General features: G+C 36.6%; 1 protein-coding gene across 1 annotated transcript; it reads right to left on the bottom strand.

Annotated features, from left to right (window-relative positions):
• Positions 1–3,940, bottom strand: LOC120125170 (ALBINO3-like protein 1, chloroplastic). Its single transcript, XM_039143664.1, has 11 exons — positions 3,465–3,940; positions 3,265–3,375; positions 2,988–3,062; positions 2,770–2,830; positions 2,227–2,300; positions 2,041–2,145; positions 1,791–1,898; positions 1,100–1,203; positions 793–999; positions 389–713; positions 1–216 (listed from the first exon to the last, which is right to left on the bottom strand). The coding sequence occupies exons 1-11, from the start codon at positions 3,816–3,818 to the stop codon at positions 100–102; spliced, it is 1,641 nt and encodes a 546-aa protein (XP_038999595.1). The 5' UTR covers positions 3,819–3,940; the 3' UTR covers positions 1–99.
• Between the last annotated feature and the right edge of the window lie 12,781 nt (positions 3,941–16,721).

Below are 16,721 nucleotides of genomic sequence, written 5' to 3'. Positions count from 1 at the left end.
CGAAAGCTGCTGCACCGACTATAGACGAAGCTGGTAGAAATCATTCAGCTCCCTGTTTCCGGTTTAACGGACAAAATCAACTGGGCCTCTCACTCTTAGTCAACTCGAGATCCCGGCTTCATCATTACCTTGTTTCGCTCCTTCCTGTCTTCCTGTGTCTTGTTCAGAATCTTCGTTATCTGTATTGGCTGTACCGGTGTATACTTCTACTGTTTCCTGAGATGTAGTAAATATCATGATAATTAGAAAATAGATATAACCAAAAAAACTAATGAAAATGAATGATTACTAATGAAATAGAAAAGGGACTTTAAATAAATTTCTTTCCATTATAGGGAAAAAGCACACAAGATCCAAGAAATTTTTGTGAGCCAACCATCATTTATACCTTTTCTACATGTTCTGAAACTCCATTGCTCTTGTTAAATGAGGAAGCCTTCTTTTGATCTTCCTTCAAGTCCCCACAAGAGAGGTCACCGTTCACAACTCCTATACCAGAGGCACCTTGGCCTGCCACGGATTGATATTTCTCTTTGTTTTCAATGCCTAAGCGAGTTCCACCACCATTTTCTTTATCAATGATGCTACCCTCGACCTCATGTCCCTCATTTGTCGATTTATCAGCTTTAGCTGCTACCTCTTGGGCTTTCCACCTTGCTTCTTCTTCTCTTTGTTGTCTGCTTCTTGCCTCTTGCTCCTTTAGCTGCTTAAATCTGGAAGATATGAAACACAACTATTAGCAACTACACCTCCAAGAAAGGCCATTCGAAAATAAGCAAAATTTGCCAGTACCTATCACCAGGACGCAGCCCATCTGGCATCAATTTTACTTCTTGTTTGGCCTCCTTTCTAGTGGCATTCAATTCGGAGAGAGACTTCTCAAGCTGGATTTGCTCTTCCTTGATTGTATCATCATTAAGTTGCTTTGCTGGATTCTTTGCACCTCCTAGCTTTTGAAGCCATACTTGTTGGGCCGTACTTAATACGTTATTTGTTAACCTGCAAATACATAATTAAGGGCATGAAAGATATAAAAAGCAGAGCAACATAATGTGGTGTATAACATAATATTTTATAGAGATGCTTTGAATCTGCTTACCAATATAGACTTAGACCAGAAGGAACTGAAAGAGCAAAATAGCCAATCATTAGAGGGAGGAACTTCGTCAAGGCTTGAGAACTCTTCATGTCGGGATCATTGCTCTATGAAGAGAACAAAAGAGAAAGTTCGATGATAGTAAATTAGTTCTAGCTACCTAAAATCGTGATAAGCAACACATAACAGTATTTATATAAAAAATAATACTTGTCAGCTTCTCCCAACAAGATTAGACAATAATTCCATTCTAGCAACATCATGACTACAAAAAACTCAGAACCACCAAGATAAAAATGAAAAAAAAAGCTGAAATTTTTATAAAGAAGTCATAAAGATAAAGTGGATATACATTGTTGTGGCTGAGATAAATTTACTAGGATTTAACATTCTTCTTAAAATTAGGCGCAGAGTTTATTGTACATAAATGAGATGAGATCCAAGTCGGTAACAGATATGCGGAACTATGAAAACATTGTGACTCGGCACATTATCATGTTTGTCACACTAGCCTACATCTTTTTGAGGTATGTCAAACAGAAACAAAGTGAAGGGACACTAAAAATAACTACTTCTCAAAATATCTACATATTGTTTTTTAACAAATAAATAGCATTGAAGTGGGGTATAGTAAGCTAAATAATAGATAAAAGAAATGAGATAGAACTATGCTAATTAATCATGGATAACTGACCTGAGCTGATTGCATGATTTGGACAGAGACATACTGCGAGACAACCAGCAAAACAGGCAACACAAGATATGCAAATGTATCTGACCATCCAAGGGGTGGGTGTCCATCCTACGAAAAGAAGCATACCACCATGGATCAGAACAAACACCAGATTTGTCAAATAAAAATTTCACAATCAAGCAAGAGACATGAACCATTAAATTTAACAGTCAAAAAAGGGGAGAAATTGCAAATAATAGTAAACACTTACTACAAATGGGAAAAGCCAAGATATACCGCTGCCATTCTGTCGAGCAGCGACTGTAGTTGGACCAGCTAGAGAGGGTATCCAAAAGAAGCCTTCCGTGAGGAGTCCCTACATGCAACTTTTGATTAGAAATAAGAAATTCTTGAAAGCAAATGTTAAAATTAGAAAACTAAAAAAATGGCACACTACCTCATTTGCAACATTTGACAGTGCTCGATAAAGCCCAATCCACACTGGGATTGTGGCAAGAGTAGGAAGGCATCCTGGGGAGAGAGAACAATGAAAGATGTATATAATCAGAGTCACCTCACGTATCAAGTGTAAAAGGTGTTATACCGCTAGAAGAAGACCAAGATTTTATGAAGCAAACAGACGCAAAGATAATCTGACCCTCTTTCTTTCTGTGTTGCTTTAAGCAGACTGCTTTTGACATGCCACATCAGCAAAGACCAAAAGAAATCAAAATAGAAGATGGTGGCATTACATTTACTATTACTTAAAGTTTGCTACTCCAACATTTAAATTTTACACACAAGTCCAAAACTTTCTTAAATCCCGGCAACTAAGATAGAACATAACGAAATAGAGTAAAGATTCAACAGACAAAAAGGATGAAAACAATAAATAAAATAAAGTATCGGGAATTCAAAAGCTTTAGGAAATTAAAACAGTAAGTGGATTATGCAGAGTTTAATAAGGCAGTGTGACGAGAATAGGATGTATTATGAGTACCTGCTAATGGATTTATCCCAGCTAGTTTATATAATCTAGCAGTTTCCAGTTGAATTCTCTCCTACAAATACAAAAGAAAAGTAGCTCAACGATTAAAACAATTTCAATTTAATTAATATATCATAATCAGAAACTAGAATTATGAGTTAGATTAACTAATTAATTAATAATAATGTAGAGCCAACCGTCCCTGCTTTAAACAAAATGCAAAATTTTACCTGATCTCCAGCATACTTCTGCTGAATAGCCTTTATTTGAGGTTGTAAGGAACGCATGGCCATTGTAGATTCTACCTGCGCTCAAAAACAAAAAACAAAAAATATATAAGAACAATTTGGCAAAACCCAAACCTCCTTTTTTCTCTAAGAAACATACCATTTTTTTTTCAATAAAAGAACACAAAATATTAATGAAGTGATACTGAATGGAGAAATAGCTCCTCTGTTGCTAAATATAGTTCTATTGTTCTGTTTGGTTTTATCTTAAACAACGAACCTGCTTCCTAGTCAAGGGAAACGTAGCAGCCTTAACCAGAACAGTCAGAAGTATAATAGCAAAACCATAAGCGTACGGCACATGCAAACCCGATAATCCATCCTTCAAAACCTGGACGAATTTAACCCAAGCAACGTTGATATTTTCTCAAAGAAAAAAAAAGTCAATAAAAAGGAAAAAAGAAAGGAACTTTTAATTACCTTCAAAACAGTTTCCATGGAGTCGGCTATTCCCGAAAGCCAATCATTGTTTTGTTTAGCAGTAGTCGCCGTGGTGGTAGTAATCGTGTCTGAAGACGAAACGGCGGCGTCAGCAATCGTATAGAGAAAGCTTTCTGCTCTAGTAAACAGCTCTCTGATGGCACCCTCGGAAGCATCCGGGTCGGGCAAGAACCCCGGTTTGAACCCGAACTTGGCCACGGATAGTGAACCGCGAAGAAATGGTCGGTGATTGGAAAATTGAGCTCGCTTAAATAGAGGATTGGGTGGCCCGGTTCGGTTGACGAAAGGAGATAGAACGAGCACGTTCGGTCTGATAGAGAGAGGCGAGGCCATTCCTTTTTGTTTGAAGTTAAAATCTTTACAGAAAACCCTAGAATTAGAGTTGCAGAGGTTTCTGCCGAAGGCGGAGATATGGGAGAGAAATGGAATTTTGTTTTTTCTAAAACAATCTTGGGAAGAGAAGATAATTAATTACAAATAAAAATAGAGTGGATATGTTTTTCTTTTCTTTTATTTTTTTATTAGGGAAACGTAATTATAAAATAAAATATAAATAAATTTAATAATTTAAAAAACGGTCGGATAGGAAAATGAAATGCAAATGTTTTCTTTTTTCTTTTTCACGTGGTAATTAGTAGGTGGATACTTTTATACATATAATTAGAACTTATAAAAACCCATCCTTTTAATTTTCTTTTCATTCTTATTTTAATAATTAAAGTTTAAAATTCTTTTAATTTAATCACTTAATTTTTAAATGATCCATTTTTATTACTCTATCCTTAAATAATTAACGATATTATAACATTACATATAATACAAAAATAACATTATTTTAAAAAAATTAAATTTATACCAAAACTACGTATTTTTATTTTCGGTAAATTCATTTTTGCCCTTTATTTCCTCATTTCTTCCTTTTTTTTTATTGCTCTTTTTCTTTCACTGTCCAGAATTCAACCATCACTTGTTGCAATTGATCATTATGTCAACCACCGTTGTTCGTAGTCAACAACAAATGATGAGTCCCAAATTTTCTTATTAAGCTCATTTTTATCCATCTGAACATAAATTCGATGTTGGTTTAATTGAAAACATCTCAAGCTCTATGAATATAGCGTCACCGTTTCCATTATCTTATGAAATAAGTGTTTTTGGGTGACTCTTTCATTTTGTAGTTGAACCACCGCTTGAACTGGATTTTAGGCTTTTCGAATCTAATCTTTTGAGTTAAAATCACCACATATTAAGAGTTCGTTTAGTTATGCCGTCTAAACACACATTTGGTCTAAAATTCCAGAAAATCTTAGAAGAGTATGCGCAAGATCATCACCCCATATGGTGGCTCTCATCGAAACTCGCATTAGCGGACGAAAAGTTGATCAGGTGATTAACAAGATTGGTTATGAAAATTCCTATAGAGTGGAAGCGACCGGTTTTTCGGGAGGCATTTGGATGCATTGGGAGGACCATCTCACTGTTGAAATCGTACCAGCTCATCCAAATTCATTCTAAATTCTCGTGGGTAACGTCTTCTAACCCCATTTTTGTTACTATTATTTTATGGTAACCCTAACATGAGCAAACGTTTGGCTTTGTGGAGAGATCTTTGTACTATTTCGGTTCCCCGTGGTGCTCCCTGGATTTTAGCTGGGGACTTTAATGATATCATTTCTTGTGATGAGAAAAGAGACGGTTCTCACCCAGGGCGTGGGTATCCTCATTTTCATGAGTTTCTGAATCATTTTAACCTAACGGATCTTGGCTTTAAAGGACCTCCCTTCACTTGGACCCCAGGGGGATCTTCTAGCGGCTAGATCGGGTGGTGGTGAACGGAGAATGGATCGATGCAGCTCCGTCCTATTCAGTTTATCATCTCCCTCGCATCAAATCGGATTACCGCTCGCTTCTCCTTCAATCTATGGATTATCCTGCACCCTTAAGACCTCGACCGTTTTGTTTTTTGGCGGGCTGGACTAAGCACCCGAATTTTAATATCTTCATCTGGAATAACTAGAACCCCAAGGGTAATCTTCTTGACTCTATGGCTACTTGGAACAGGAATGTTTACGGTCACATTATTGGTGAAAAAATGAAACTCAAACTTCAGCTTGCCAATATTCAGACTGCCTTAGACAGAGACGGGAATGAGCATATCATGGCCAAGGAGCTTGAAGTGCGAACCAAGCTAGAGGAGATTCTCAAGCACGAGGAGCTTCTCTGGTATCAAAAATCGAGAAGCGAGTGGATCCTTAACGGGGATCGTAATACTAAGTTTTTCCATAGCAAGACAATCCAACGAATGAAAGCATCCGCATTCAAGCCCTCAAGTTGAACAATTGCGAGTGGTGTTTTGAAGAAAACACTCTCTGATCGGAAGCCACTTCTTTCTTTTCTACGCTCTATTGGGGTGACGAGCGAAGCCCGGGCAGATTTCCTATCCGCAATGCTTTCCATTATCTCTCTAGAGAAGATATCCAGAATCTCGACAATCCTATCACTAATGCTTTCCTGCTATTTTATTTCAAAACCAGTGGGATACTGTTGGTTCTTCTGTCTGCACTTGAGTTCGAGATATTTTCGGTAGTAATAATATTGGCAAATACCTTGGAATGCCCTTATGGATCCCTCGGCTTCCAACTATCTACAAATCTTGGCAAATACCTTGGAATGCCCCTATTCCATAATAGGGTGACGAAAAGCACCTTTCAGTTCGTCTTCGACAAAATCCATAATAAACTTAATGGTTGGATCGCTTCTTAGCTTTCGCTAGCCGGAAGAGTGACTCTTGCGAAATCGACCTTACTTGTCATTCCCAATTACTTCATGCAGATAGTTCTAATTTCTAAAGGGGTTTGTGAGAAAAATTGAACAAATTGCCCACCAATTTATCTAAGGTAGCGAAAGAGGATCCCCGAAAGCTTCACTTGTCAAGTGGAGTAGCTGTTGTCAATCTCACGGTCGTGGCAGGCACGACATTCAGCCGGTCCATACTCAAAACAAAGCCTTTTCGTTAAATTGGGGTATAATTTGATTATGAAGCTGGATGCACTTTGAGTTCAGATCTTGAGGGCTAAATATAAGGTGAAAGAACTTTTCTCTTGTCATTTAAAGGCTACAAATGAGTCCTTTATCTGGAAGACCCTCACTCATATTTGGGATTGTGTTCACGATAATGTCCAATGATCTATTGGTAAAAGGAGAAAGACTAGCTTTTGGTTCAATGTGTAGATCCCGGGGTTGGGCCCTCTTGCTAAAAATGGAGTCACAAACCGAATCTATAATCCTCAAGCAATGGTATCTGGATATGTTAATTTGGAGGGCACTTGGAACATTCAACTTCTCTCCCAGCATCTTGACGGCGACGTTCTTAAACGCGTGCTTGGCAACTCCTCCCCAGGATGACTTGGGCGAGGATTTACCGGCTTGGCGATGGTCATATTCTGGGCAGTATATGTTGGAGGAAAAGTCAAAAAAGGTAGGAATTGGGGCACTGCCTAGATGCACGTTTTCAAATAAAGGGTAGGCACCGAATGGTGCTTATTTCAAAGTTTGAAAATTTTGTGTTGAAAATGGTAATAGTTAAATCATACATTTAGTCATTGTATTTTAGGGTAACTACAAGATTAATCCTTAAGATTCAACTATAAATACCCTAGCTCATTAAGCTTCAAAATCATCCCAAAAATTATTTATTTCTCCCAATATTAGAGAGCTTTCTTGTGAGTTGTGAGTGTTTTGTAAACACCTGTAAATTTTCTCTCTTAGTAAAATATCTGCAGTAGTCTGGAGACGTAAGCAAATTGGCTGAACTCCGTTATCAATTTCAGATATTATTTTTCCGCTTTTATTTCGCATTCTCACTAATCTGATTATAGGAAAATTACTCGTTCTCGATTTATTTCCCAACAACTGGTATCAAAGCTTTTGGTTGTGAATTTTATCAATTTTTTACGAGGTTACTATTCATTACTGTTCACGTGAATAGTAAAAAATTTGTCGGCGATACGAATTTGTCGACGGATGTGTTCTAATACACGGTGGTTCGCAAAGATTGTCAAAAACAATCCAAACGAAGCCAGATTCGAGTGGAAGTGATGGTTGCAGACAAAGGGAAGATGAAAATTGAAAAGTTCGATGGTGCGGACTTTGGCTTTTGGAATATGTAGATTAAAGATTTTCTATACCAGAAAAATCTATATCAATCTCTCTCAGGAAAGCAACATGAGGGCATGAAGAATGAAGACTGGGCTCTTCTCAATAGACAAGCCTTCGGAGTTATCCGATTGACGTTGTCCCGCAATGTTGCTTTCAACATAGCAAAGGAAAAGACCACGACAGGTCTTATGGCGGCTCTCTCCAGTATGTATGAGAAGCCATCAGCCTCAAAAAAGTTCACTTGATGAGGCGATTATTCAATTTGCGGATAGCGGAAGGGGCATCAGTGGCTCAACACCTGAATGAACTCAACACAATCACAACCCAGTTGAGTTCCGTGGAAATTGAATTCGATGATGAAGTTCGAGCTTTAATTCTTTTATCATCTCTACCAGACAGTTGGAATGCTACTGTTACAGCAGTCAACAACTCGTCGGGAAACAACAAATTAAAATTCGACGATATTCGGGATCTGGTACTGAGCGAAGAAATTCGACGGAAAGAATCGGGTGAAGCTTCAACCTCCTCAGCCTTGCACACAGAGTCTAGAGGGAGAACTTCAGAAAGAAATTCAAATCGTGGTAGATCCAAATCCAGAAGGGGAAAATCAAGGACGAGAAAGAAAGATTTTACCTGTTATAATTGCGACAAGAAGGGTCATTTTAAAAGAGATTGTCGAGCACCGAAGAAAAATACCGGCGCACAGGAATCTGCAAACGTGACAGAGGAGTCTGGTGATGCCATGATTCTAAGCGTCAACAGTCCGATTGAATCATGGAACTTGGATTCAGGGGCATTTTTCCACTCCACCCCATGCCGAAAAATCATGGAGAACTATGTTAGTGGTGATTTTAGGAAGGTTCATCTAGCTGATGATGAAATCTTGAAGATCGTCGGAAAAGGAGACATCCGACTAAAGTTGCCAAACAATACCACCTGGACGCTGAAAAGAGTGAGACATATTCCTGGCCTCAAAAGAAATTTGATTTCTGTAGGACAACTTGATGAGAAGATTATAGTATAACCTTTTCAGGCTGTGAATGGAAGATTACCAAAGGAGCACTCGTCATTGCTCGTGGTAAGAAGACTGATACTCTATATGTAACCTCAAACTTAGAGAATATCATTGCAGCAGTAGATGCTGATAGAAAATCAAACCTATGGCACCAAAGGCTTGGTCATATGAGCGAGAAAGGGATGAAAACACTTTTGTCAAAAGGGAAGCTGTCGGATCTAAAGAATGTAGATGTCGGACTATGCGAGGATTGCATCTTTGGCAAATAAAAGAAAGGCAGCTTTGTAAAGATTGGTAAAACACCCAAGGCTGAAAAACTAGAGTTGGTTCATACTGATGTATGGGGACCATCTCCAATTTCATCTCTTGCAGGCTTATTATATTATGTCACCTTCATCGATGATTCTACAAGGAAGGTGTGGGTTTATTTTCTGAAGGATAAATCAGAAGTCTTTGATACCTTCAGAAAATGGAAGGCCATGGTGGAAAATGAGACTGGTCTGAAAGTCAAGCGGTTGAGGTCTGACAATGGAGGAGAGTACATAAATCGTAGATTCAGAGATTTCTGCGCAAATAATGGGATCAAGATGGAGACAACAGTTCCCATGACACCGCAGCAGAATGGCATAGCAGATCGCATGAATAGAACTCTGAATGAATGTGCCAGAAGCATGAGGATACATGTCGGATTGCCTAAATTTCTATGGGCTGAAGCTGTAACACCCCACTACATCAAATTTGTTTTTTTGCGGCATTTTTTTAGTCCTATAGCGGCGGTTTTAAGCGCCGCCAAAAGCACTTGCGGCGATATAAAAAACGTCGCAAGAAGCGTCACTAATACTAGCGCCGCTAAAGTTAGCGGCGTTTGAGAACAAAAAACGCCGCAATAGGTCAAGATCTATCGCGGCGTTTTTGTAACAAACGCCGCAAAAGGTCAGATCTATAACGGCGTTTTTGGAACAAACGCCGCAAAAGGTCGATATCTATAGCAGCATTTTGAAACAAACGCCGTAAATGTCAGATTTATAGCGGCGTTTTTAGATACAAACGTCGTAAAAGGTGAAATCTATAGCGGCCACAAACGCCGCTAATTACCGAATAATTGATTTTACATATTTCATTTCTGCTCTATATCACCTAAATTTAATATCATGTAGCTTTATCTAATTAGCAACAACCATACATTTTAATTAAAACACAAGTTATGCAGAAAAATACTTAACAACAAAATAAATTAAAATTTATAAACATTAAAATTAAATGTAATGTAGTTTGACATTGTTCTCTAGAATTTAGTCTAGGTTCTTTCACTTTCAATTAAAAAAGTATTGTTCACTAGAATTTAGTCTTCATTGCTCCTTCGTGGGAAAGGAAGTAAAAAAATAGAGACACCTACACCCTCATATGTCTTGCATTTTCCAATCAATCTTTACGACGTGAGCATCATAGTAATCTGATTGGTCTCTCCTATCCTAAATTCCAGAAAGAAACACAAATTAACACAAAGATGGAAAATTATTGAGAGATTTAAGAACAATGAGTGCATCTATTAATCACCTGCAAGCACAACACGAGATTTCAAATGGACACCTTATTACATTCAGAATGCTCAAATGGGATAGATTGCTCTCATACTACATTTTTTACATTAACCCATTCATCATCCTCAGCCCCATATCGAACAAATCTGACTTGGACTTCCCTCAAAAAATAATACATTTTATCAAATAACTTAAATATTAGGCCCAGTAAGATACAGTGAATGCAATAATATGATCTAACTACTGTAAAGTGCACAACGTAAAGTGCACAACGTAACCGAATGGTAAATAATTAGCCATTAATAAAGTACTTCAAGACAATCATTTATACCAAGTAGGTACAAATCAATTGCTTTGAACTTGTGGAACTTATACGAATGAAACTGTAAGATATTTCCTTGAGTTTGACCAAACAATAAAACATCACTCCTTTTACAACATGACATGGATCTTAGGAGATCGTAATGAATGTTGGTAAAGAAATATGCAATGCCTATTATTTTCCCTTATTTGGTGTTTTTATCATGATTTTAATGGGTTATATAATATAAATTCGCCTAGAAATAGATGAAGCACAGAATACTGAGAATCAAGTATTATGCAGGAATCAAACTGACTCACCATCTGCCTTTCTAAACATAGAGTCCAGTGGAACAACATATCTACGGCAAAAACCCTCAGCAGCCTGCAGTAAATAACAAATTTCATATGGGTTGAAACAAAAAGAAAAAAATACAGAACTCCAATGGAACTGTCAGAATCCTTCTACTACTAAATTATACAACCCAACAAAACAAAATCACTGAATAAAATATCAGACTTCCTTCGGTTAAGCTGAAAAACATTTAGCAAAGCATGATAAGAGGCAACCAAAACCTTTGTAGGATTTCCCTGTAGGTCAAAGGCTTTTGATACAAGAGGTACCCGAACCTTAAGTTCATTCTCTGCTTGCTTAGGACAAAGATTTTCAACAGATATCTGAAATAACAAAAGAAGGCTTGGGTTATGTCACATATAAAAAAATTGAAGCTCCCATTTGGTGTACATGCTCGTACAGGAACTTACACTAAATTAATAAAGAAAAGGACAACAATAAAAAATTAATCTATTGTCATTGAGAAATGCATCACACTAAACATTTTACAATTCTGAAAAATACATCCCCGTGATACACTTGAGGTATTTCCACATTGGAGGCCTCTAAATTCTAAATTTCCAACTTTGTAAGAACATGGAATAAGGAGGTGTGACCAGTCTGTGCATCAGACCAAAATAACGAGCACGCTCTGTTACCCCAACACAACCTCTAGAGTCCAAGATATTAAAAAAATGAGATGTCTTCAGTAGTTGATCATACCTAGCATGTTATTGATAAAATGTTAACATAAAGAGAAAGTAAATAAGGAGAAAATTAGGAATACGAATCATTGGAACATTTGTAAACATATGCAGGAATTGACAATCCTAAAGCAAGTAATGAATGAGCTTCTTCCTCAAAAAAATCAAAATGCTTTTGAATATGGCAAACACTGGCATGCTCTAAATAATAAGCACTCATTTCCTTCCTGAAAGTACACGATTCAATAGAATAATTATTCACATTGGACATAAATGGTAAAGCAAAAGCATTTTCAGCCATTAGGATGCATATATTGATAACTCAATGGGAATAATAAATTAAAGAAGACAATCTAAGTCTTGGTCTCTTGGGAGAATCAATGGGCATCAAACTATGAACCTTCATAACAACTCTTCGAGCTAAAAGAGGGAGGGAAAAAAGGGTGAAGATTACTCATTTTCCATGAAAAGTAACATAAGTATACGCTCAAGGCACCAATAGCATGAAAATATACAAATTGGAAAACATACATCTACATAAAAAAAAGCCACCATTAAAATAGATCATATAACCGGGCTCTCCCAATTGTCCTCGACAAACCGTATATCATGTTCACTAACATCAATACTTGATACAAACATAACATGAAAAGGTTAGAAAATCTTATCACTAACACCAAGATATAAAATTACAAAAAGAGAATTTAAGAAAACCAAAGAAAAAGCAAGCAAGTCTTATATTATTCGAGCTTTCATTGTTCACAAGCATTATTCTATATAGTGTTCATATTGTTCATTTTTATCTCTTCCTTGGCTGATCTTAAACTTTGCAAACAGCCAAACACTCTTTTTCTACTAGGGGAATTATTTATTTGCAAACATATTTTCATCGAAATAAATTGTATGGATGAGATTAACAAAAACTACAACAAAGATAACATTAGATAATTATAGCAATGACTGAATATATAAACACAGTTCTACCATAAACAAAAGCTATTAGCATACAGGTAGTGATGACAATCATTATTGGAGACAGCAAGACAATCATTATTGAAAAGAAAAGGGAAAAGCCAACAAAATTCATAAGAAACAGATGATTTGAAGCGATAACATAATCCAGAGCAAGGTTTTCTTCTCTTATAATTTACTAACAACGACAAAGAGAGTAAAAACTTAACAGAACAAACTCACCATATTGTGTTTGGTTCAAGTGCCCGAATTCAAACTCTGTGTTTGGTTCAATAATTTGAGGTATCAGTCCATACCTGGAAAGCATCTTCTTAATCTGTAGCTATGGTCTGAAGTACCTGGAAGCCATAAATGCTGAAGACCCTTCTAATACCCATCTTAATCTGCAGGTATCAGTCCTTGCATACAGTAGTGATAGGTGAAGGCACAATTCCATTTGAAGTTCAAATTCGAAGGAAGGAGATGCATTTGCAAGATGAAGCCCCCGTATGATCTCGTAAAATACCCCCAATACGAAAGCAATTACTTTGTAAACCTAATTCACTAAAATAAAGCATAAAACTTTCATTTTTTAGAGAACCCAAAGTCTGAAACCTGAAAATTCAAAAATTCGAAAATTCAAAAGGATTCAATTAAAAAGAAAGAAAATGAGAAGAGAGGAACCTGAGAAGATTACAGTAAGTGAGGGAATTAGATGACCAAATAGGGGCTGAAGGGTGAAGTGAAGGAATATCACCACCAAGCATTGTACGTAATATCGTCTAACAAAACATAATCATCAAATATCCATGCGTTGGGGTTTTTCGAGGAAGAATTAGGGAAGAATTAGGGAAGAAGAGGGAAGATACGGAAAAAGAAGTTTAAAAGAATTAGGGATCGATAAGGAGAAAGTGGGGAAATATAATTATCATTTCGCGGCGTTTGCAAGAAAAATCGCCACTAATGTACGTGATTTTGCGGCGTTTTTATAACAAACACCATTATTGTAAACTCTATAGTGGTGTTTTTCCAAAAACGCCAGTAATGTATGCGTTTATAGCGACGTTTTTGATAAAACGTCAGCACAGTACAAAATTTTAGCGGCGTTTTTTACATAAACGCCACTAAACAACCGCTGCTAAAAACCAGATTTGTGTTACTGATTGCGGCGTTTGTTTGATAAACGCCGCTAAATTACTTATATATAGCGTTGTTTGTTGGAAAAATGCCACTGTAAGCAACCCTATTGCGGCATCTGTATAAAAACGCCACTATAAACAACTATATTCCGGCGTTTGTTTGATAAACGCCGCTAAATTACTTCTATATAGCGTCGTTTGTTGGACAAATGCCACTGTAAGCAACCCTATTATGTCGTTTGTATAAAAACGCCACTATAAACAACTATATTCCAGCGTTTGAGCTATAAACGCCGCTAAATTACCACTCTATTGCGGCGTTTGTTAAAAAAACGCTGCTAAAGTAGTATTTTATGGCGTTTCGATTGTAAACGCCGCTACATGCTTAAATTTTGTGGCATTTACCCTAAAAATACCGCTAAAAACGCCGCTACATAACACTTTTGCTGTAGTACCCCCAACCCGTATCCCAACCCGGATACGAGTCAGAGATATTACATTGACTTTTAAAACACAACTCATTACAAATAATAGTAAAATACTTGAACTTATATTACGAAAAATACAATAATATACATATGGTAATATAAGTTTACCAAAATATTCAGAGCATACACAACTTAACTCTTTAATTACATGTCAACATCCATTTTCATAACAAAATGACCTATTGATTAAGTTGCTTCTGATCTGATAGTTGCAGGAGTAATGTTGTCCAGCTACTTAACCTCGATCGTCTACTTTATCGAATCCTACGTGTGAAACACTCACACGCTAAGTCATCGACTTAGTGGGGCAATAATATAATAATAATATCAATAAATATAAAGTAATTGCCAAAATGAGAGGGGTTGCAGTAATAAGATGTATGTAAACAATGCAATAACCAAAACCATGTTTCTTACACATATACTTATCAAATTCACATTCATAAGTTCACCTTAGTAAGTTCATTAGCCCATGGTACCATACAGAGAACCTAAGGTATGTGAGTATTGTGAGGTTGTGCACTATGATGTCATCACAGCTCATATAATTGCACCTAAGTGACACGTAGAATTGCACCGGAGTGCCGCGTAGAATTGCACCGTAGTGCCATATAATAATGTCCATAAGGACCACATATCATTCCTTAAGAATCATATACATATGCCAAGGATCAAGTATGTGTCTCACCAGACTTCACACGTGTTCCAAAGAATACATATATGTCCCGAAGGACCACATATCATTCCTTAAGAATCATATACATATACCAAGGATCAAGTATGTGTCTCACCAGACTTCACACATGTTCCAAAGAATACATATATGTCCCGAAGGACCACATATCATTCCTTAAGAATCATATACATATACCAAGGATCAAGTATGTGTCTCACCAGACTTCACACATGTTCCAAAGAATACATATATGTCCCGAAGGACCACATAGACCCTCTACCCTTGGCATACCAACTATACCTATAGTTCTCATTTACATAACATGGGCTTTCACAATTTATCTAATTCATATCACGTAGACATATTATTTCCATACATTTATCATATAACTCACATAACTTTTTCTTTCATATTCATGTCCCATAATGCATATGGTATGGATTCATGTCATATATCATAATATGAACTACGATCATGTATCAAAATATTGAATCTAGACTTATCACAAGTCTAGAACTGAATAAAATACATATTCATGCTATGCATATGCACTCACCTAGATTTCTTTGTTTTTCCCTCGATTGATCCTACTTGTCGATGGTTCCAGAACTCGATTAGGCTCAATATCTACATAAGCAAAATTTTCAAGATGATTATCAGATGCCTAAGTCTTGAAATTAACCTCTAATAGCCTACCAATTTAAGAAATTGATAGTTTAGTCTCTCTTCTTTCTTTTCTCTTTTTTTATTATGGGGGAATCGGTTCCCCCCTGGGGGTATCGATTCCCCCCTAGCGTTCTGGAAATTCATATTCGTTTGAGGGGGTATCGATTCCCCTTGAATGGGTATCGATTCCCCTAGCCCAGAAATCCTATTTTGAGCTCGAAATTCACTTCATTTCAGCTTAAACCTTCATATTTTACTTCCTTTAATATTCCTAACTTCCATACACATATTTAAACTCATTTCTATTCCATAATCACTTCTTTAAACCCAAAATTCCATCATTTACATGGCATTCAAGAATCACACTAAATTTTCAAGGTGTTCTAATTCCAATTCTAACACTTCATATCCCTTAATTAACTTGATGACAAGTCAAATCTCACTTCCAATTCTTATTATGAACTCTAATCTAAGATTTCACTTTTCTACTTCATTTCTTTAATTCTTCATATACTTCTCCTCTTGAGATTTTAAAATAATTTAAACTTCCTTTAAGCTTAATTATTGCCTAATGGTCATGAATCAACCATAAATTCATCAAGAAATTCACTAACAAGAAAGTCTTACCTTAGCTTGGGTCTCACGTATGAAGAAGAAAGAAGAAGATGACTCTGGAAGCTTGTTTTAATTTCCTATACATCCACGTGGTTAATATAATACTAACCCCAAAATTATATTGCTATAAAAAGACCATTTTGTCCTTCTAATCTTCTTTCTTTATAATTCAATCCTACACAAAATAACTCAAATAAGTCATTGAACTCTTCCATCATTCTACTTAAATCACCAAATGCTGAAACTTTACAAATTAATCACTAACCCGGCATAGAGGATGTTACAGAAGCTATCAACACTGCAACTTACCTGATCAACCGTGGGCCCTCAGTTCCCTTAGATGGCGGAATACAAGAGGAAGTTTGGAGGAAGAAAGAAATAAACCTTTCACACTTAAGAGTGTTTGGTTGTATTTCTTATGTACACATAGACTCTGCTGAAAGAAGTAAACTTGATGCTAAGTCCAACAAATATGCCTTTGTTGGTTATGGCGGTGATGAGTTCAGTTACCGGTTTTGAGACTATGAAAATCGAAAGATCATCAGAAATAGAGATGTCATTTTCAATGAGAATGTGATGTACAAAGACAGATTAATCATAAAATCAAGTAGCTCAAACACCGAAGTTGAAACAAAGGAATTTACTGAGT

The sequence above is a fragment of the Hibiscus syriacus genome, unplaced genomic scaffold, assembly GCF_006381635.1.
Source record: "Hibiscus syriacus cultivar Baekdansim isolate YM2019G1 unplaced genomic scaffold, ASM638163v2 tig00110429_pilon, whole genome shotgun sequence".
In the NCBI taxonomy this organism is placed as follows: domain Eukaryota; kingdom Viridiplantae; phylum Streptophyta; class Magnoliopsida; order Malvales; family Malvaceae; genus Hibiscus; species Hibiscus syriacus.
The sequence above is the reverse complement of the archived record's forward strand: the minus strand, read 5'-3'. Positions and strand labels throughout refer to the sequence as shown.